A 23037-nucleotide genomic window follows, 5' to 3' on the forward strand; every position below is an offset into this window, starting at 1 on the left:
TTAATATTACATGGTGGTAGCTACTTTGTTACCAGTCTATGTTCAAGCTGTGTCTGACTTGTTTGTCTTCTGTCAGTCTGTCTTGACTGAAGTGTCTGATGTCAGATCATCTTGAAATCCATAGAACTCACAATTCACTCTCTGTTATAGTTGCACATCCTCTGGCTTCCTCTAAGAATGTTGGATGTCGCAAGTTTGGTATAATTGGTTCTCAGAATGCCTAACCAAATTTCAGTGCTTCCCTCCGTGTGGGTTGGGCACCTGCAAAGTTTTCCACAAGAATGCTGGTCTGCAATGCATAAATTTATAAACTTTTTTTTATGTTGTGCTTCTGTTATTTGTATTGACTACTGTCAACCATCCAGAGTCAATTCAGCATAGAAGATCTGCTTGGAATGCTGCAGTCACCCATGCAGGACACATGACCTGCCTAAATTTAATTTTCTGGAGGGTGGTCTGTATGCTATTGAACCCACCATGATGAAAGACCTTGTTTCTTTTGGCCTGGATCTCTGATGTCTTTGAAGTCTTTCAGAGTTTTGTTGAGGAGTCTAAAGCAGATCCAGGATTCTTTGCCATACATCAGAGTAGTAATAACAGTGGCCTGGTAGTGTTTGATTTTAGTCTTCAGCCTAATGCCATGCTACTTCCAGACATGATTGTAGCCTTTGCTGTAGGCAGAACTTGCTCTCTAGCTGTATGTACTGACATATTCAGTACAGAGCACTGTACCAAGATATGAAAATTTTTCCATAACCTTGAGACTGGTGCCATCAGTTGTTAGGTCTGGTGCTTCATAGCATGTGTCAAGTGTTGGAGTCTTTGTTTCGGTTACCAAGGTTTTTGACAACACTGAAGAATTTATATTTGCTTTACGCATTACCTCAAATCTGATAGACAAGATTATTTTGAATTATTTTAAATGCAGGGTGTTTTATTTTTAATTTCTCTGCACTAATTTACCACGCTAAACAAATCACTGGTGATTTCCTGTACATTCGTCCCATTCAGCTTTGAGTGTTGGAAATGGGCTCTTTGATTTCACCATTGTTTCTAATGCTGTGATTGTGTTGTCAGTTTTCTTGGGAAAGTGCTTGGCTCCAGATCAAGCTGCATGCATGATGACATACTCCACCTAGCAATCTGGATGAGAACCCCAAAAGCTCACTGGCACGTTGCCATGAGGAATTTCAACCTGAAAACGTTGCAACTTAATAAAAAAAAATTATACTAGCTATGAATTGTTACCACTATGAAATGTTTTAGCCAAATGTGTAATTAAGTGATATGTCATGGGCCCAGTATTAGATTAGTTTTTAATCCTCATTTGAGCAAGAATTAAACTAAAGACATCAGGGTCTTGTTTCTCCTGATTCTACAACAATAAATTAAATCTACTTTTTTGGGATCTCTTTGGCAGTATCATCCATGTAATTGATCCAAGAGCATACAGAATACATTTCAAAAAATTCTGTCCTAAACTGACAGTTAGACCTCTGTACATAGGGACTAGCTGCTTGAAACTGGCAGGTGTTTTGGTTGGCTATTAGTAAGCACTTTTAGAAATAGCAGTGTGCAGACTTTAGCCATCACAGGGCAGTAAATTGACAATTTCACTGTTATTATCGCTCCTTTAATGCCAATTTGGTCAAGTCGGCAAGTTAAAATTGACCCTAATATCTTTTCTGTCCAAGTTTAACTTTAGTTTCAGAGTAGCTAAAGACTTGAAATTTTAAAATAGAATCATTATTTTGGCAGTAATGAATTTTTTGCGTAAAACATAGATAAATTATTACTTATTACACTATCTCAATAAGTTGTACAAGTATGGCCTTAATAAATATCCCCATTTACAGTCCACAGGAGCAAAATTACTACTTAGTTTGGAAAGTTTATTTTTTAAATAGCATATATTGTTGATGTTTCTCACTCAAATGTAAACTCATTTTATTCATTGCATGCTATTCAAGAATTTGCTATTGTTTAGTGAAATTTGAGCATAAATATACTTTTCTTCAGGACTTAATTTAATGCTGTTCTGTGTGTCATCATGAATAATACTTATCAGACACTTTATTTTCCTTACACCTTCATATAAGTAGTAAATATATTTGTGTCCTTTTTATTACTTGTTAACGTGTCATCATAAAACACTGCAGTTTTATGACTGATTTTCTGAACAAATCCACTGTTGTAAAATTCACCTAAAGCAGAAATTTTCATCTTGACATTATTGTTCAAAGTAAATATTCATGAGATGCACAGTCTCATTTGTCTTCCTTGGCAGTTCTTCTCATAGAATCCCTACAGTGTGGAAACAGGCCTTTTAGCCCAACAAGTCTACACTGACCCTCACAGCATCCCATGCAGATCCATCTCCCTATAACCCACCTATCTGTGAACACTATGGGCAATTTAGTACAGCCAATCCACCTAGCCTGTACATCTTTGGACTGTGGGAGGAAACCCACACAGACACAGGGAGAATGTTCAAACTCCACACAGACAGTTGCCTGAGGGTGGAATTGAACCCAGGACCCTGGTGGTGTGAGGCAGCAGTGCTAATCACTGAGCCACCATGCCTTTTAATTTCTTTAAATGAAGACCAAAAGACCACAGAATGTTGTAGCAGAAGCAGGCTGTTCAGCCAATCGAGTCTGCTGTGCCATTCAGTGAGATCTGATAATTGTCAACTGCTTTAATCCTTTCTTGTTTATTCGTGTAACTCTTGATTCTCTTACTACTTAAATATTTCTCAGGCCTGAATATATTTAATGATCCAACCTCAACAGCCCTCTGTGGTAAATAATTGATTGACTACCCTCTGAGATTATGCCCTCTAGACCTAGTTTTGCTCTCTCAAGAAGAAAGCTCTTCTCTGTAATTACTTTGTTAGGTCCCTAAGAAGTTTATATGTTTCAATAAAATCTCCTGTCGTTCTTCTAAACTGCAATGAGTACAAGCCAAAACTACTTGACCTCTCATAAGAAAATCCCTCCATAAATGAAATACCTAGTGAACCTTCTCTGGACTGCCTCCAATGCCAGTCTACCTTTCCTTAGATAAGGGGACAAAACCTGTTCACAGTGTTGCAAATATAGTCTGACTAGTGCCTTGTGTAGTTTTAGTAAGAACCCCTTTTTTATACTCCATTCCCTATGAAATTACAGCCAACAGTCCATTTGCTATAAAGGCAATCTATATTCTTGCACAAAGAATAAAGTGTGCTGTAAATTGAACCTCTGGGACAATTTCATTACATGTAACAATATTGTGTATTTTAATTTGGTAAGTGAAATGATGTTCCATGCTTGCAAATTTTGGTGTAAAATAGTTTGCTACTTTTTTTGTGCAGGGCAGTGTCTTGAAGGAGAATTTTCTTCTGATGGATTCAGGCCATGCCAACCATGTCCGTTTGGAACATACCAGCCAGAGTTTGGGAGGACATCATGCTTTTCCTGTGGTGGAGGGTTAACAACAAAACATGAAGGAGCAGCATCATTTCAGGATTGTGAAACTAAAGGTAATATCATTTTGGAAACTGTGTCTTCTAATCCTGATGAAACTTATTAGGAGGTTGAGATGTGATGTGCTGTTCTTTTTAAATGTTGGGGAATAGACTTGTATAAAAAATGTTATCCTGCACTTAGATAGTAATTTTTAAAAGTGCTATTGTCAAGAACCTTCCAACACAATGACATAATTACTGATGCATTACTTCTGTGTTTGCTGCAACTTTTATTTCTGAGTCATGTTTTAGGACCCATAGAATCATATAGTTTAGAAAGAGGCAATTGGCCAATCATGCGTATGTCAGCTGTTTGAAAAAGCTATCAATAAATCCCATAACCTGCTGTTGCCCTGTCACAATGCAGGTTTCTTCTCTTGAAGTATTTGTTCAGTTCCTTTTTGAAAATTATTCTTCCACCTGTTTCCACCATCCTGTCAGGTAATGCAATTCAAACCAAAATTCTTTACTGCTTGATACAAATTTTCCTCATCTCATTTGTTTGTTGATTAGCTTAAATCTATGGCCTCTGGTTGATAATTCTGCCAGTAGAAACAATTTCTCTTTACTTATTCTCGCAAAATTTTTCATACCTCTGTATTTAGTGTAAATAGCTAGTAAACATTGAGCAACTTGCAATAAGACAGGGTCCAGTCCTCATCTCTCTCAGGCTCCCAGACTGCCTTGCTTGTAGTAATTATAAATGGTGACATTAGTGGTGTGCAGTCTGAGTCATTCACAAGGAATCACTGCTGAAACTGATAAAGGATGGGAAGGTGAAAAGCCTATGGTTGTAGATGCCTCTGTGGTGCAATGGGTCGGTGCACTCAGCTGTGAACTAGAAGGTTGGTGGTTCAAGAACACTTAGGGACAAAGGACCGCCTTACTTTGGTTGCTGTTGTAGCCCAGCAGAAGTGTCTCTGTGGATCAGGAGGCCTAGGTTCAAGTTCCACCTGCTCCAGAAGTGTGTGATAATATCTCTAAACAGGTTGATTAGAAAAACAGGTTAAATAAATCTTTTGAAAAACTTCTGGTCTCACCATACGTTACGGAAAGTAATAACCGCTGGTCATTTGAAGGGAAAAAGAACAATATAAAACACCGAAGCCCACTTGTGGTGCAGTGACTAAAAAAAAAGTAACGGAAATGGGGCTCTTAAGGTTCAGTGACTCGGAGGCCTGGGTTCAAGTGCACAAAAAAGAAGCCTTTGGAGTCAGGCATTTGTGGTGTCATGGTAGTGTCTCTACCCCTGGACTGAGAGGCCTGGGTTCAAGTCCCACCTGCTTCAGAGGTGTAATAATATCTCTGAACAGGTTGCTTTAAAACAATCTGAAAAGCTGTGGCCACTGGCACACATTTAAAGAAAAACACCCACCGCAGCTCACATGTTACTGAAGGCCACTGGGAACCATACATAACAATGGAGAAAACCTCATGTCTTTCCAAGCCCTTCAACTACATGGAGGGCACTGGGCAAGCTGTACACTGGATTGACTTGTAGGTAATGGATTCTCTCCAGTGTCAATTAGAAGCCTGATAAGAATCACTTTGGTGTACTGTTGTATACAATCCACAGCGATGCCAATGCCATTCTGATTAGACAACATATCAAAGCTTTGATTTTTAATTTACAACACGATCCTACAGTCATCCAGAAAAAAATTGGTATCAACATAAAAGGCTCTGCAAATAATTTTAATTCCTTGGCTAATAATTGCTATCAGCCCCCTTAGAGGTGGGAGGGTCCCAAAGCAGCTACAGTAATTTAGAGCAGGAAGGCAGAGGACACAGTCACCACTATTGTGGTGGGAAAGAGCCTCAATGACGTTAATAATGCTTGCGATTAATGCAGAATCCAGCTGCATTCTGGATGCTGCAGCAGAAAACTTTCAACTCCAGTTCACAAATTTAAAGGGAAACCAGTTAAAGCAAAGAGTGCCAAAGTAGGAGATATTGATGAACTTGAAGTGACCTTTTTGGTCAATTTGTGAAATTGAGTGCCAACATTGGTGAACAATGGCAATGATCATATTGGACATCAGACTAGGAGTATCAATTCCTCATGACACATGCCGTGCTGAAGCCTGATTTTCACCAGCCATCAGCGATATAACTTCATTGTCCAATGGCATTCAGCTCAAGATGACTGGACAATTTATGGCTACCCTTGGAAGAGAAGTTACAGAAGTTCCTTATTCAATATTAGGAGTCCTCACTATTGAGTCAGACAGCTAACTCTGATTTGCAACTTAGGTACGAGGTGTAGGAGCTGAGTAACCAGAACATTCAAGTTAGAATTTTCAAAGTTATTCATGAATCTGGGAAAGCTACAAATGGCTTATTATGCTTCATTAAGGCCCGCTCTAATTCACTATGTTTGAGTAAAAGGTTTCACAGCCTTGCTTGAAAAAGATGAGACAAGAAGTTAAATTCATGCTACAGCAGGGAGTGGTAACATTGGTAATAAAACCCACTCATAGGTGCTCAGGTATGTTTCTTGTACTCAATTCTATGGCTCGCTACTCATTTTTGTGGAACTCATGCAATTAAATTGCCTATTAAAAGGAAATCCAATCCTTGTTATTTCTGGATGACAAGCTAACAAAGGAACACAGTTTGTTTTCATGCTGGTTACCAACAGCAACTTCTGGCAGCTAGATGAACAATTAAAATTACTGATGACATGTATTATGTCTTTAGAAATTATTCTATCAGTTGGTTTTTGTTCGGAATTGTTCAATGTACCATGACCTGAATTTGGAAGGCCAAGAGAGGGTTCACCTGTCGTTTGGATGTCAGTCTCATTTGGGGCACAATGCCAGTGTCAGCAGTACTGCAATGCTTGTAGGTACCGCCTTTACATTTAAACATAAGCAAATTCTCTAAATCCAGTATAGTATTTTTTAGACCATCTTGTTAATGCATCAGGCATTGATGCTGATGCTCAGAAAAACTGAAGCCATCAAGATGTCCCATCATATCTACAGAGCTTCAGCATTTCATGAGCAGGGCCAATCATTTGGGGGAGTTCTTGCCCAGTTGACGAGAATGCATCATTTCAAGGGGGCTGCATTGTCTGTATTCTTCCATCCTTTTCTAACTTCAGCATGATGGTTCTTGTAAACTAATACACTGTGCCTCCAGGCATTGATAGATAGATACAGATTCAGATATTGCAAACTTTACCTGAGCTTGAGAAAAATTTTCAGATGACAAGGCTGTGACTTCAATTTACTATTCAGGCTCACCATAACCCGTTGGCCTTCCGGCTCAATACTAAAGAATTAGCCACCCAGAATACAAACGTTCTCCTAAAACTCATGATGTGGAAGAGGGTTGGGTGAAAGTACGATTCCAAAACAGGCAGTCAGCAGTACCTGGATGAGCAGATGAGTGGAGGACCCACATTTAGGCAGTTAGCATCACTTAGAGGACACTGAAACGCTACCAAAATGGAAATAAGAAAGGAGGGTGTGATTGCAAGTGAGGCATAAAAATGGACCAAAACGTCAGGTGTGCAGGAGCCTCAGCTTTTGCAATTGTTCAGCAGGTTTGAGATTCTTTTCGATGATTTGGGTGAGAATAAGCACTGTAGGGCCAATGAACTGATTGATCCAGGTACTGTGGAATAGGAAGAAGTTTGACTCAGAGCAAAAAAGAATGTGCTGGTAGTAGGGACAGTACTGCCAGGGGGCGTGACACTACAGTAAAGGGGGAGAGTCAAAAAACCTGTGTAGCCTGCCAGGGTTTGGGACATTTCTCAGGACTGGAGAGGAATTTGCAGTGGGAGGGGAAGGATTTAATTGCTTTGGTTGATGTAGGTAAAAATGATATAGGGAGGACAAATGAAAAATTTTTTCTTAGATAATGAAAGAACCTAGGCACCAAAATAAGAAGCAGAACCGCAAAGGTAGCAATCTTTGAATTACTATCTGAACCAAGTGCAAATTATCATAGGGCATATCAGATTAGACAAATGAAAGTATGCCTCAAAGACTGATATGGGAGAAGTGGGTTCTGGTTTATGAGGTGCTGGCACCAATTTACTTAATCTGGGATAAGTGAAGTCTACACTTTTGGGATGTTCTACACTTGAACTGTGCTGGGAATACTGTTCTAGCATGCCGTGTAAATAGAGAGGATTTAAAGTAAAATAATGTGGGCAAGGGATCAAATTTGGGAAGATCTGCTAAATATAAGAGTACAAAAGAACATAAGAACCAAGATCTGGAGAATGCAATTCAACCCCTAAAGCCTGCTCCGCTATTTGATACAATCATGGCTGATTTCATTTCTGCCTCAACTCCACTTTTCTACCACTCTCTATAACCTTTCAACTCATTACTAATTAAAAATCTGTCTTAAATTTACTCAATATCCTGGCATCCACCAGATTCTGGGGTAGTGAATTCTACAGATTCATGCACCCTTTGAGGGAAATGATTGTTCCTCATTTCTGTTTTAAATCTGCTACTCCTTATCCTAAAACTATGTCCTCTCGTTCTAAAGAGGCATTTCAAGAAAGAACAGTATTAATATGGGAAATGATTAACAGACTGTGACAGAAAGTGATAGCATACACATTCAAGAATATATCAACAGATAAAGCTAGAAATTACAAAAATGACTAAAGGAAACATTAAATGTGCTTTACGTGAATGCATGTAGCATTCAAAACAAAACATAAAAATTGGTGAGGCAAATAGATGTAAATAAGTACGAGCTGAAAGCCATTGTAGAGAGATGACTGCAGGATAACATAGAATGAAACCTGAATTTTGAAGGATACATGACATTTAGAAAGCACAGGGTCTAAGGAAAAGGTGGAGGGTGGCTCTTTTTATTAATGATGGTATCTGCAAAGTACAGACAGATCACTGAAGTTCAGGAAATCAGGATTTGAAAATGATTTTCAGAGAGATGAGAAACAATAAAGACAAGGAGTCACTTGTGGGAGTGGTGTACAGGCTTCATAACAGTAATCACATGGTTAAATGGAGTAAGGAAGGAATCACAGAAGCTTGTCAGAAAGGTATTGTGATAATCACAGGGGATTTGCCAATGACACAAAGATAAGAACGTAAGTAAGTTGTTAAGGGGAAATAAGGAGGCTTCCAAGGGATATAGGTCAGTTAAATGAGTGGGCAAAGATCTGGCAAATGGAGTAAAATGTGGGAAAATGTGAAATTATCCATTTTGGTAGGAAGAATAAAAGATAAGCATGAAGTTGAAATGATGAGCGACTTCAGAGTTCTGAGATCAGAGGGATTTCTGTGTATGAATCACAAAACATATGAGCATGCATATACAGCAGATAATTAAGAAAGCTAATAGACTGTTACTGATAGGGGAATTGAATATCAAAGTAGGCAGGTTATACTTCAGTTGTTCAGGACATTGTTGAGATTGTATCTCCAATAATGTGTACAGTATTGGTGTCTTCATTTAAAGAAGGGTATAAATGCACTGGAAGCAATTCAGAGAAAATTTGCTGATTAATACCTGCAGTTAATGGATTTTCTTATGAGGAGATGTTGGACAGGCAAAGCTTGAATTCACTGGAGTTTAGAAGTGTAGGAGGTAATTATTTAAACATATATAGGCCTCAGGGTTCTTGTGGAAAGAAGTTAATGGAGAATCTAGAACTCGGAATCACCATTTAATAATAAGAGGTCATCCATTTAAGCCAGAGATGAGGAGAAACTTTTTCCCACAGAGAGTCATGAGGCTTTGGAACTCTCTCTTCCTCAAAAGGCAGTGGAAGCAGAGACCATGAATATTTTAAGCAAGGGATTGAAAGATTATTGGAGGTACCTGGAATTGTGGATAATTAGTTCAGCCATGATGTTATTGAATGACAGAGTAGACTCAAGGAACTGAGTGGCCTAATGCTGCTTTTAATTTATATGTTTGTAGTGGCATCAAAACTTATACAGAGTAAACAGCAAACCACTGCAGATGCCCTGTCCCATGTTCTGATGGGATTAACAATACAAAACGAGAAACATTTTAGTGAGTACATGAACTTCTACACTTCTTTAACTACCAAGTTTTTGTTGACAACCACCTGAAAACTAGACAAAGATTCAAGCAGCACAATAAAACCAAGTATGCACAAATACTAGAATTCTTTGTCACAGGATAGCCAAAGTACATTCCTCGTAATTGTATTCTAAGATAGAATTTTAAACCATGTTGGCACTCGCTCCTGGATGATGTGTTAGTGAACACTGAAAATTGTCATTTTCGAGCTTTCAGGTTAGATACTTTACAGCAGTTACACCAGAGGCACCTAGGCAAAACTAAGTGCCAGGCCAAGTCCTACAGTTCAATTTGACTCACCAACATGTCACGCAAGGTCCATTGACACCAGCAGCAAGCGCTCTTCGCCCTCGAACATTGGCATCCAATAATTGTCCATCCTCAGATCCTCACGGCACCTCTCTGATCCAATCACAGGATGCTTAGGAAGCACAGACTTACAGTGCAGGGTGCACCGATCACTGTCAACGACAGGCTGCTGCACGCAGGGACAGGCAGCCACTTCATAGATTGAACCAGGGTGCATCTCCCTCTGCTCTCTCAGCCTATCTGCATGCTGACAGCTTTGCTTTGCCATGCGTATTAGAGCATTGGTACTTCAGCTAGAGCATGAAGGCTGTCAGTTCTGCTATATTGACAATGTTTCTTTCATTTTAAAAGATAGCTAGTTTTTTTTTATTGTTAGACAACCTGGAATACGCACAATAGCCTTAAATTTCCACCAGCCATGAATCTGTCTCACCGCTGTCTCCACCCCTAACCATCCTCCATTATTGACCTACTTCAACCCAGACTCTTTCCCTGCTGAGATCCAATTTAGCTCCTTGTTGAAGCTCTGTGAATAAAGGTAACCACATAATTTTAAAGGGAATCTAATGTTTTGATGTGCTCACGCCATTCACCTTGCTTGGACCTCTATGATGGAGCCTGCTGAAATGTATTTGGAAGTTGCTAACCTCTGTTTTGGCCTCTCTCTTGATCTAAGGAAGCAGAAAATCCAGATTCCATCTCCTTAGTGTCATTGGCTTTTTAAGCGTGGGGAGAAGGGTAGTAGGGAATTATTTGGTTGGATTTTCTAGTGAGTTCTGTCAGATTCCTGCCAGAGTAATGACATGAATTTGATGGAATTCTCAGTTAAACCTAGAGTGTAAGTTTTACATTTGATAATTGTTTAAGATTTAGTTTTGATCTTCCATTCTATTTCTACAGTTCAGTGTTCACCTGGTCATTTTTATGATACAAACACACACAAGTGCATACGATGTCCAGTGGGGCTGTATCAGCCAGCGTTTGGGCAGAACCACTGCATTGCTTGTCCAGGAAATACTACAACAGATTTTGATGGATCAACTAATATTACTCAATGTAAAAGTAGGTATTAACATCTGTATGGAATACACACCTATCGTTCATAGTAATCCGTTTTGATTTAACTTATGGATGAATATTTATTGACCTAGTTACATTGAATCTAAGAAAGAATAGAATAAGGTACCTACAAAATGGTGAAAAGTTGGAAATAGTAGAGGTTCAGATTGGGAGTTGAAGTGTACAGATGTTAAATATCAATATGATGTTTTACCACAGTAGAGGTGAGTTGTTGTAAATATTTAAGCATCTACCAAAAATCTGTGTTTATTATTTACCACTGCATCACAATAGTGGTCATTCTATTCATTATTTAGCCAGGTTGAGCATTTGGCATTGCACAAGAGAAATGTATGATGAAATAATTGAAGATAAACAAGCACTTGAAAATATTTGAATAATTAGCTGTCTTAGAATGATATACAATTGCTTTCTAACATTTTGCATAAGACAAAAGGGAAACATGGATAGTATTCCTAGTTTGTGTATCAGGTTGATGTTTTATCATCAACCTTCATGTGTTTGAATATGTGTGTTTTAGAATTTGAGCTTCAGATGACTTATTGGTAAAGTACTTAGCAGTTCTTATTTAAATTTTGTGTTTATTGTGTATCAGACAGACAATGTGGAGGAGAACTTGGAGACTATACTGGATATATCGAGTCTCCAAATTACCCTGGGGATTATCCTGCAAATGTTGAATGCACCTGGAATTTAAGTCCACCTCCAAAACGACGCATTCTTATTGTTGTCCCAGAAATATTTCTACCAATTGATGATGAGTGTGGTGACTACTTAGTCATGAGAAAAAGCTGTAAGTCAGAACTGCGATATCTTTAATTCATTTATCATGTTTCTCAATTAGAGTTTTAAATAGGTAAGCGGAAAATATTTTTTTTTAAAAAGTCAATACTTAATCTCAACTCACGTCTTATTAGCCTTCTTAGTTCAAGATTATGATAAATTCATGATGGGAAAGTAGTTCTACAGGCAATCATATTCAATAATACATGACCATCTTTAAGTAAACATTACATTCAGACTCAATGTGTAGTATATACACATGGAAAGATACATAATAAAGATTACTGACTAATCAGAGGAGAAAAATTCTGACCAATTCTTTCTTTTCCCAGTTGCTACCATAAGAGTTCAGATAACTCAGCAAAGAACAGGGATCAAATGTTCTGCTTCATACAGCTCAGTACTATGCAATTCAGTGCATTTATTTCAGCAGTGAGGTCTCTGAAAAATGCTGGCTGACAGAGTATAGTGCAGATGAGCAAGTGCAAATGGTCCTACTCATTTCAGTGATTGATTTCAAGTTGAAAATCAATGCCAGATATTCTCCCTATGCAGTCCATATGCGTGTTAGCAATCGGTATACTCCATCTCCTTAAAATATTATGATGTCCACACAAATGCATTATTGATCATTATCTCGTTATTGAATGGTAATATACATCTGGTTACTGAGTAATTGCATACTTTGTCCCTAGGTACCTGATCAAGAATAATTTACTCGACATAATTTCATAAATGAGTTTATTTTGTGTGAAATGTATAATACTTCGACATAATTGTTAAAATAAATGAGAATTTCACATGAATGCATTAACCAATGTGTTATAAATTTAGCACAATGAAATTTCAATTTCATTGGATTTCCAGAAGTACAAATGTTAGTTTGTGTAACCTACAGTTAATTGTGAACTTTGAATTAACCGAACAACAATACTGGATACATAATTACTCAACAGTACAAAACAGCTTTGTAATAGAATTTGATTTGAGCTTTGGATGAATTGATTTACATTAAATAATTATCAATATTAATGGCTAAGTTTGTTTTTGTTGTGTAATTGACCAGCATTGTCTAATTCAGTGACAACCTATGAAACCTGTCAAACCTATGAACGACCCATAGCATTCACCTCAAGATCAAGAAAATTATGGATTCAATTCAAGTCCAATGAAGGAAATAGTGGCAAAGGATTTCAGGTTCCATATGTTACGTATGATGGTAAATATACATAACTCCTCTATAATGCTTTTTAAATGGATGACTTTATCAATACCATTTCTTTCTGTTGCCTGAACTGGAAAATGTCATTAATGTTTGCTTCCAATCTATATATTTCACTGTCACAAGGTCCATCTCAAATTCTTCCCTTCTTTTGCTCGACTTTCCTATCTTCTTTTCTGGGCAAAGGCTATTAATTATGCCATTTTTAATCCACTTATTAATCCACTATTAATCCACTTTATGCTCACTGACTTCCAGAGCAGTCTTGACTACACTTCCTCTCAGCCCACTTCCTAAGGACTTCATTTTGTTCTCCTAGTTTCTTTGTGTCTATTGCATCTATTCTGATGATGTAACATTTTTAAAATTCATTCACGGGATGTGGACTTCGCTAGCAAAGCCAGCATTTATTGCCCATCCCTAATTGCCCAGAGGGCAGTTAAGAGTCAACCAGATTGCTGAGGATCTGGAGTCACATGTAAGCCAGGCGAGGTAAGGATGGTAGTTCCTTATCTAAAGGATATTTATGAACTACATGAATCCTTCTGACAATTGACAATAGACTCATGGTCGTCATTTCAGCTTTTCATTGAATTGAAATTCCACTGTCTGCTGTGGCAAGATAAAACCCTGGGTCCCCAGAAATTACCTGAGTGTCTGGATTAACAGCCCAGCAATAATACCAGAAGGCTGTCTCCTCCTCATATTACCACTTTTGGTATATCTTTTTCCTCAACAGAGGTTTTCTCGCCACCATGCCTAATGGGACCCTTGACCATTTTATTTCATGTACTTCTGCTCTCACATCCTTCCCCTACCTTTCAAAACTATGGCAGTGCTCTACTTGTCATAACTTCCCACTCTAGCAGCCTCCATATTAAATTCATCATCCTTAATCATTATTGCCACTCTGGCATGATACCACCACCAAACACATCGCGCAATCCTACCTTTAAGCATTCCAAGTAATCTCTGATGATACTCTCATCCATTTCTTAGTTATTCCATTCTCTACCTACAGCCCTTAATCTTGAAAATTCAGGGATGCAAAAACATCCCTTTTTTAATGTCATCTCTTCCCACAATTCAAGACCCCAAACACTTCTTCCAGGTAAAGTAACATTTTTATTGGCGTGCTTTCAATTTTGAATTTGCTGCTCATAATGTGGTCTCCTCCGCATTGGGAAAAGCAAATATAGATTGAGTCACCACTTAGCAAAACAACACCTTTCAGTCCACAAGCTCAATGAAAGAAATAGGAAAAGTACCACCTTTTGACTGGGCATTTCACAGTTTTATGGACTCAAGATTGAGTTCTGTCAGTTTGGATTGTGGTCTCTTTTCTGATTTTGTTTCCTTTCCTTTTGCTGAGTTCAGTTCTCCGATCCTTTCTCTCTCTTTCCCTTTTTCTTTCAGACAGCAGCTGTTCATGATTATTCCATTCAGACCTTAGTTTTTGTTTTTGTTCCATTACCACTTCCTTTGCTCTTGTATCATGAATTCTTTTCTCATTTAATCGCTCCTGCTTTCTGCACTTTAAACAAAATATAGAGCTTATTCTTCTCCCCTCCCTCACTCTTTTATTCTATCATATTTCTAAATTTTCCTATTTCTGATTAAAGGTCATCAACCTAAAACATTAGCCCTGTTTCTCTCTCCATAGATGCTCTAGGAGCTGCTGAATACATCCTCTGTTTTGTTTTTACTTTGACCTCTTATTATTTTCTCCCTTCTATGAACAGCTATTAATGCTGGGGGTTACAACTGAATTTTTCCCCTTCTTCCCCCTCTAGCTTATGATTGCTGAAGTCACTGCTGTGATGTTGGGGGATATTAATATAACAGAGAGCAATAGAATTTATTCAAGGTATTAATAGAAAATAAGTGAGTTGGTTTAGGGGAAAAGTTAAATTCTTTCCCAATGCAAGAAAACTTCCAACAAATGTAAGCGGAGGGGGGAAAAAAAGCCCTGCAGCCCAGATGTTTAACCTCCATTTCGAAGATTTTTTTGTAATTGTACTTACAAAAGCCATCAAAATAATCCTTTTCTCCTTCCATGACAGAGGATTACCAAGAGTTGATTGAGGATATAGTTCGAGATGGTAGATTGTACGCATCTGAAAACCATCAAGAAATATTGAAGGTATTACTATGAGTAAATATTAGAAGGTGTATTTGAAATTAGCATTTTCTCAATTTTCATTTTTCAACATTGATACACAAAGAATTCACATCTAACAGCATGCTTTAAATAGAATATGGTAAATGCTGATTTGTATTTGGTGAAATTTGGGGTCCTTACTAAGAGAATAACACCACAAGATTCCACAATTTTGAACAAACAATATATTTTATTAGATGGCGTTATAATAGTCATACAATAAACTAACAAGTGGTAAATGTATGTAATGGCTTGTGATCATACATCCCAGAGCACAGTGAGTAGCAAATACAATCAAGACAGATCCCATAGATTTCTCAAAGTCCCGCCAGACATCAATGACATAGTGGGCATCAAATCTCATTAAACTTCACAAAGGATCATAATTGCCAGTTTTGTTGACATGGCCTAGGAAACTCCCTCTCAAGAACCACTCTGCCGAGGACTGGTTCAACAACTGCTCATGTTCCAGTTGATCACTCTTCTTTTCTGGGGCTATGCTCCTCTGGACTTCGAAAATGCACCCCAGAACTCATTCACAAGTATAAGTCTAGCCCTTCACCGACAGTTAGCTTACTGAGCCAGTCCTGCACCTGGATTTTTATCTCAAACTCCAGTCATGCTCAGTTACATAAAGCAAATGCTGCTTATGAGCTTTTCAACCCTCTCTCTCAGTTTCAGTGAATAATTATTGCTCACCGGTTTCTTCTGACCTCTCAGGTTTCCCCTGACACAGAGCCAGGGACCTTCCTGTTTTCTCAGCTCCCCAGGACTACTTCTGAGCTCTGATTCCAACAATAATGTTCTTAGAACAAGAATTCCTCGAACTACTTCTGAGTTCTAACAGCACAGACTATCCAGCTGCCCTTGACTCCTCACTGAGACCACTACATAGAATCCGCAGAGAATTCCAGCACTTCAGCTAACATCAGCACTCCTAACATAGACACAAAAATGGAAATTGCTGGAAAAGCTCAGTAGGTCTGGCAGCATTTGTGGAGAGAAACGTTTCAGGTTGAGTGACCCTTCCTCAGGCTTCCTAACATAGACTGAAAACAAAAAATGTTGGCGATGACAATGGTCAGGCAGCATCCGTGGGGAGAAAGCAAGCTAATGTTTTGACTCGAGATAACTGTTCATTAGAGCTAACATGAAGTGGGGAGGGGGCAGCATTTACATAATAGTCGGAGTGGGGGTAGAGTGCTGGGGTGGAAAAGATGTTGATAGTTCAGATTAAGTAATCAGAATGTGGGAATGGCAGAACAATGGTCTGTCTAACTGCCAGACTGGAAAGAATGGACAGTCCCACTGGTGTGGGGGGAGGGGAGAGAGGACATGGCGGCAGGGAATGTAGCAAGTGGAGCTAAAAGAAAGGGAAGGAACGGGAACGGATTGTCTGTCCTCAGCTTGCTGCAATGCTCCAGTGAATCACAGTGAAAACTGAAGGAGCAACATCTCATCTTCAGACTAGGCACTTTATAACCTTCTGGGCTCAATATTGAGTTCATAACCTTAAGACTGTGAATCCACTCCCATTACTTCTAAATTTTTAAAAAAATTTTGCCTGCACACTCAAATCTAGGTCATTATTAATATAGGTTAAAAAAAGCAGTGGTCCTAATACTGACCTTGGGAGAACCTCAATACATCGTTTCTTCAACTTGAAAAAAATACTCTCTGTTCCCTGCCATTCAGCCAACTTCAAATTCATGATACTATAGTTGCTTTAACTCCATGACTTATACTTTACTGACAAGCCTACCCTTTGGGGTGGCACGGTGGCACAGTGGTTAGCACTGCTGCCTCACAGCGCCAGGGACTCAAGTTTGATTCTAGCCTCAGGCAACTGTCTGTGTGGATAATTGAATCAGAGATAGTAGGAACTGCAGATGCTGGAGAATCCGAGACAACAAGGTGCAGGGCTGGATGAACACAGCAGGCCAAGCAGCATCATAGGAGCAGAGAGGCTGACGTTTCGGGCCTAGACCCTTCATCAGAAAAGGGGGAGGGGAAGGGGGTTTTGAAATAAATAGGGAGAGATGCTTAGCCGAACTCGTCCTCACACTCAACAACTTCTCTTTCAATTCCTTGCACTTCCTACAGACAAAGGGGGTAGCCATGGGTACCCGCATGGGCCCAAGCTACGCCTGCCTCTTTGTAGGTTACGTGGAACAATCCCTCTTCCGTACCTACACCGGCCCTAAACCCCACCTATTCCTCCGTTACATTGATGACTGTATCGGCGCCGCCTCGTGCTCCCACGAGGAGCTCGAACAGTTCATACACTTCACTAACACCTTCCACCCCAACCTTAAGTTTACCTGGACCATCTCTAACACCTCTCTCCCCTTCCTGGACCTCTCTGTCTCCATATCGGGCAGCCACCTAGAAACCGATATTCATTTCAAGCCCACCGACTCCCACCCACCTTCCTGCAAAAATGCTATCCCCTATTCCCAATTCCTTTGCCTCCGCCGCATCTGCTCCCAGGATGAGGCATTCCACTCCCGTACATCTCAGTTGTCCTCGTTTTTCAAGGACCGTAACTTCCCCTCCTCGGTGGTCGAGAACGCCCTCAACCGTGTCTCCCACATCTCCCGCACCTCATCCCTCACACCCCGTCCACGCAATAAGAACCAAAAAAGAATCCCCCTCGTCCTCACGTACCACCCCACCAACCTCCGGATCCAACGCATCATCCTCCGACACTTCCGCCATCTGCAATCCGACCCCACCACCAAAGACATCTTTCCCTCCCCACCCTTATCTGCTTTCCGGAGGGACAACTCTCTCCGTGACTCCCTTGTCCACTCCACACTCCCCTCCAGCTCCACCACACCCGGCACTTTTCCCTGCAACCGCAGGAAGTGCTACACCTGCCCCCATACCTCCTCCCTCACCCCCATCCCAGGCCCCAAGAAGACTTTCCACATCAAGCAGATGTTCACCTGCACATCTGCCAATGTGGTATACTGCATCCGCTGTACCCGGTGTGGCTTCCTCTACATCGGGGAAACCAAGCGGAGACTCGGGGACCGCTTTGCAGAACACCTATGCTCGGTTCGCAATAAACAACTGCACCTCCCAGTCACGAACCATTTCAACTCCCCCTCCCATTCCTCAGACGACATGTCCATCCTGGGCCTCCTGCAGTGCCACAACGATGCCACCCGAAGGTTGCAGGAACAGCAACTCATATTCCGCTTGGGAACCCTGCAGCCCAATGGTATCAATGTGGATTTCACAAGTTTCAAAATCTCCCCTCCCCCTACCGCATCCCAAAACCAGTCCAGCTCGTCCCTGCCTCCCTAACCTGTTCTTCCTCCCACCTATCCCCTCCTCCCACCTCAAGCCGCACCTCCATCTCCTACCGACCAACCTCATCCCGCCCCCTTGACCTGTCCGTCCTCCCTGGACTGACCTATCCCCTTCCTAACTCCCTACCTACACTCACCTTTACTGGCTCCATCCCCGCCTCTTCGACCTGTTTGTTTCCTCTCCACCTATCCTCTCCTCTATCCCTCTTCTATCCGCCTCCCACTCTCTCCCTATTTATTTCAAAACCCCCTTCCCCTCCCCCTTTTCTGATGAAGGGTCTAGGCCCGAAACGTCAGCCTTCCTGCTCCTCTGATGCTGCTTGGCCTGCTGTGTTCATCCAGCCCTGCACCTTGTTGTCTGTGTGGAGTTTGTACATTCTCCCCATGTCTCCTCCCACAGTCACAAAGATGTGTAGGTTAGGTGGATTGGCCATGCTAAATTGCCTGTAGTGTTCAGGGATGTGTAGATTAGGGGGATGGGTCTGGGTGGGATGCTCTGAGGTTTGGTGTGGACTTGTTGGGCTGAAGGGCCTGTTTCCACACTGTAGGGATTTTATGATACTATTTGGAAATCCATACACACTCTTCATCCCTCACTAACCCTCATTAACCCTCTCTGTTACCTCATTTAAAAACTCAATCAAAATGGTAAAATACTGTTTGCCCTTAACAATCTGCACTCACTTTCCTTAATTAATATATCTTTATCCAAGTAAATGTTAATTTTGCCTTGGATTATCATTCTAAGGTGTCCTCCTTAAAAAGATAAAAATGACAAAAACATAAATCACTGGAACAGCTCAACAGGTCTGACGGCATTTGTGGGGAGAAATCAGTTAACATTTTGGGTCCAGTGACTTTTCTTCAGAACAAGATAAAGGTGATTTGCTTGCAGTTGCTGGATTTACCGTTATATTCTTTTTGAGCAAGGGAGCAACACTTGATTTCTCCAGTCTTCTGGTATTACCCCGTTTTGTAAGGACGTTTGGAAGATTATGTCCACTGCCTCCAAAATGTCCATCCTTACTTCCTGAGAATCCTCAAGTTTCTCAGCTATGGACCCAGCAATTTATCAACTTCAAATACAGCCAACTTTTCTAATGCCTCCACTTTATTGATTTCTTGCCCAACCTGTTTTTGTTATTTTCTTTTAAACTATAACTTTTCCTTCTGGATAAAGACAGTTGCAAACTCATCATTTAGCACCTCGTATACTTGAATCCCCTAACTGGCCCTTAGTTGGCCTCACCTGTCCTTTTGTTTTTTTTACCATTTTTACTATTTATATCCTTTGATGGTCTTTTGGATTTGCTTTTATATTTCTGTCAGCACCTATTCATAACTTATTTTTGCAGCTTTTTTGCACCAGTATTTATCCTTTAATCACCATCATAAACATATTCTCTGGTCACATTGTTATTTGTGGGTGTATCCAATTTGTGGAAATTAGCAACAGAGTTTCCTATTTTATAACAGTGACCAAAGATCAAAAGTACTTAATTGATGATAAACCATTTTGAGATATCTATATAGTGAATAGCCAAGGTCTTTTCCCCAGGGTATGGGAGTCCAAAATTAGAGGGCATAGGTTTAAGGTGAGAGGAGAAAGATTTAAAAGGGACCTAAGGGGCAATTTTTTCACACAGAGGATGGTGCATAAATGGAATGAGCTTTCAGAGGAAGTGGTGGAGGGTACAATTACAGCATTTAAAAGGCAGACACATGAGTATATGAATAGGAAGGGTTTAGAGAGGTATGGGCCAAATGCTGGCAAATGGGACTAGTTCAGTTTAGGATATCTGGTTGGTATGGACAAGTTGGACCGAAGCGTCTGTTTACGTGCTGTACAACTCTATGATTTATATGTAATAATGTGATTTTTCTATTAATTTTTAAAATGTTTCCTTTAATATTAAACCTTCACAAGTATCTGAAGGCTTGCTACTTGGGACAGAGTGTACTGTATGCTACAATGAGTCATGTTGCTATGGTGAATAACAGTACATAAAATAGAACCTCAAGAATTTGGAGCTGAGTTCCTAGAAACCTATAATGTGATAATGTGAGCATAGGAACAGTATGGAATCTTTACTCTGCTTTTGTTTGGATCCTGGTAAAATATTTTGATGTTTTAATTTGTGGTGCATGCCTAATTTACTCTGCTTAAATCAGTATTGTGTTTAATTTCATAACAGCAAGAACAGATATTGTAGATAGTAAAGTATCCCAAGGTGCTTTGTTAGTAATTGCCAATACAATTTAATAGGTTAATTATCAACAGATTTTCAGTGTGTAATCTTAATCCAACTGGCAATTACATCATTTCATCCAATTGGGCATGCAGTGTACATTTCTAATCACCAATTACAGAAAGGATGTATATGCACTAGAGAGCATAAAGAAAGCTTGTGATTATATTAGACAGTGTACACAGGAGATTTCCAGGAATGTTGCCCCGAATAGAGAGTTTTAGCTATGAGGAAAGAATGAATAGGCTGGGACTGATTTCTTTGCAACAGAAGAGGAAGATTTAATTGAGGTTTACAAAGTTATCAGGATTGTAGGCAGCTGCATAGAATGGCAAAACAGCATAAAATGACAGTGTTTAGAAGATTCGCAGCTTGTGATGTATTTCTTTATCATGCAGAAATCATTGGTTGACTTGTATATTAATAGTGGTGTGTTTTGTAACACTGCCTGGAAGTATGCTGGGGCAGGTTCAATTGAGGCATTCAAGAAAGCATTTAATGATCATTTGAATAGAAGTAGCCTGCAAGGTTATCGGGAACAGGTAGGAAAAGTTGGAAAAATATGTGATGGGCTGAATGACCTCCTACATCATGGCAATTCTGTGTTTCTGTGAAGATTTGGCCAATATTGATATTTTTGATTATACAAAAATATCAGTTCATTAGGATACTGTGTTCCCATTCTCTCAAATTTCTTTTTTCATGCCTTTTCTGCAAGCAAACATTTAGACTGGAGAAATTTCCATTGATAGTAGTAACTCACATGATCTCCATTCATTATCCATGGATCTGCACTTTCTTAACGATCAATATTGGGGATTATGATTACCTTTTCCCATTCATAGCTCAGGAATTCTAAGAAATATATATCTTTGATAAATTTAGTACAAATATTACATAGTTGGCTTGTAATCCCAAATTTTGTTAAATCAGAATTGCATATTAGATGCCATATTGGCCATTTTTGTTTTAACTATTAATGATTGCAAAACATGGCTTTTGATACTAGTACCTTTCTTTTTTCAGGACAAGAAGCTCATCAATGCTCTGTTTGATGTGTTGGCACATCCACAAAATTATTTTAAATACACAGCACAAGAATCTCGGGAAATGTTTCCAAGGTCATTCATTCGACTATTACGTTCAAAAGTTTCCAGATTTCTACGGCCATACAAATAGTTGAAAATTTGTGATACCCTTTGAACATTTTGCAATTTCACTATAAAACCTTATAATGTTTCACTTAATCTGTTCACCAACACTTTGTATGAACTTTTTTACATAGGAACATAAAGCTTGGATGTTTTACATCATCGAATGCTGTTACATACCCAAAACATTGAACATTGTTTCTATTCCACCATGAATGATTTACAATGCGCTCAGTTGGGAAATGCAGACAATATTCAATTTGTCTTAATATATTAAGCAACAGAATTGTCCTATCTGCACATTTGCCTTTGTCATTTTTTGAAAAATGTGATACCGTTGCAGGGCTAACAAAAAGAATGCTGTGGAACCCCTCAACAATAGTACCAGCAGCTTTTACAAATACCGATAACTCCCAAAAACAAAATGCCTTGATTGATTTTTAATATAACTATATGTTTTAAACATTCCTCGCATTAAGACAGTTTATTTAATGGAACAACTTATAAACATACATTGGAAGCTTGTATTATGTGCCAGTCAAGTGCACGGAAATTGCATACCGTACCATCAAAATGCATTGTCTGATCCAGTAAATCAATCATACTACTACAGCCACACTACTACAGCCACATGCCCTTTATTAAATTTAGATGTCTTATTCTAGTGAATTATTGTTAACTTTAACCTCTGCTGTGAAAACAATAAAATGAGATTGTAATTGATCTCAATTAATGTTGTACAGCTTTTTAAAAAAAGGTCAAATAAAAACTGAAAATACGTGAAATACTCAGCAGACTAGTCAGCTTTTGAGGAGAAAATGATCATTAACATTTCAGTTTGATAATCTTTTATCTGAACTTGGAAGGTCATTGACTTGAAAATGCCTGACCTGTTGAGTATTCCGAATACTTTTATTTTTATTTCAGATTTCCGGTATCTGCAATATTTTACTTTTGTGCAGCTTTTTGTAAGTTACAAATTGTTACCCTATTTCTGCTTTACTGAACATGATGTATTAATTAAGCGACTTGGACATCACAGTGGTCTCCAAGTGTTGTCATACTTATGTGGTAATGAATATGTTTATACTTGTACTTTCATTGTTTATATATTTCACAATGTTTCTAGAAGAGTTCTTTCCTACTTAGCATTGTTCCTGTGCATTTAGTGTCCGTTATATGTTACTCTGAGTTCAGTATCTGTTGTCTTGAATG

The 23037-nt window shown here is 39.3% G+C and overlaps 1 protein-coding gene across 1 annotated transcript in view; it reads left to right on the forward strand.

The window, feature by feature from the left end:
• The window catches only part of LOC109928667 (signal peptide, CUB and EGF-like domain-containing protein 2), a 157906-nt gene extending 136056 nt beyond the window's left edge, over nucleotides 1–21850 (forward strand). The window contains exons 19-24 of the mRNA XM_048607317.1: nucleotides 3356–3523; nucleotides 10760–10921; nucleotides 11535–11732; nucleotides 12789–12941; nucleotides 15008–15087; nucleotides 21698–21850. Of these exons, the coding sequence (XP_048463274.1) occupies nucleotides 3356–3523; nucleotides 10760–10921; nucleotides 11535–11732; nucleotides 12789–12941; nucleotides 15008–15087; nucleotides 21698–21850 (914 nt within the window). The remainder of the gene's footprint in view (nucleotides 1–3355; nucleotides 3524–10759; nucleotides 10922–11534; nucleotides 11733–12788; nucleotides 12942–15007; nucleotides 15088–21697) is intronic.
• The last annotated feature ends 1187 nt before the right edge of the window (nucleotides 21851–23037 follow it).

The sequence above is a fragment of the Rhincodon typus genome, chromosome 17 (genome assembly GCF_021869965.1).
Source record: "Rhincodon typus isolate 14 chromosome 17, sRhiTyp1.1, whole genome shotgun sequence".
Lineage (NCBI taxonomy): Eukaryota > Metazoa > Chordata > Chondrichthyes > Orectolobiformes > Rhincodontidae > Rhincodon > Rhincodon typus.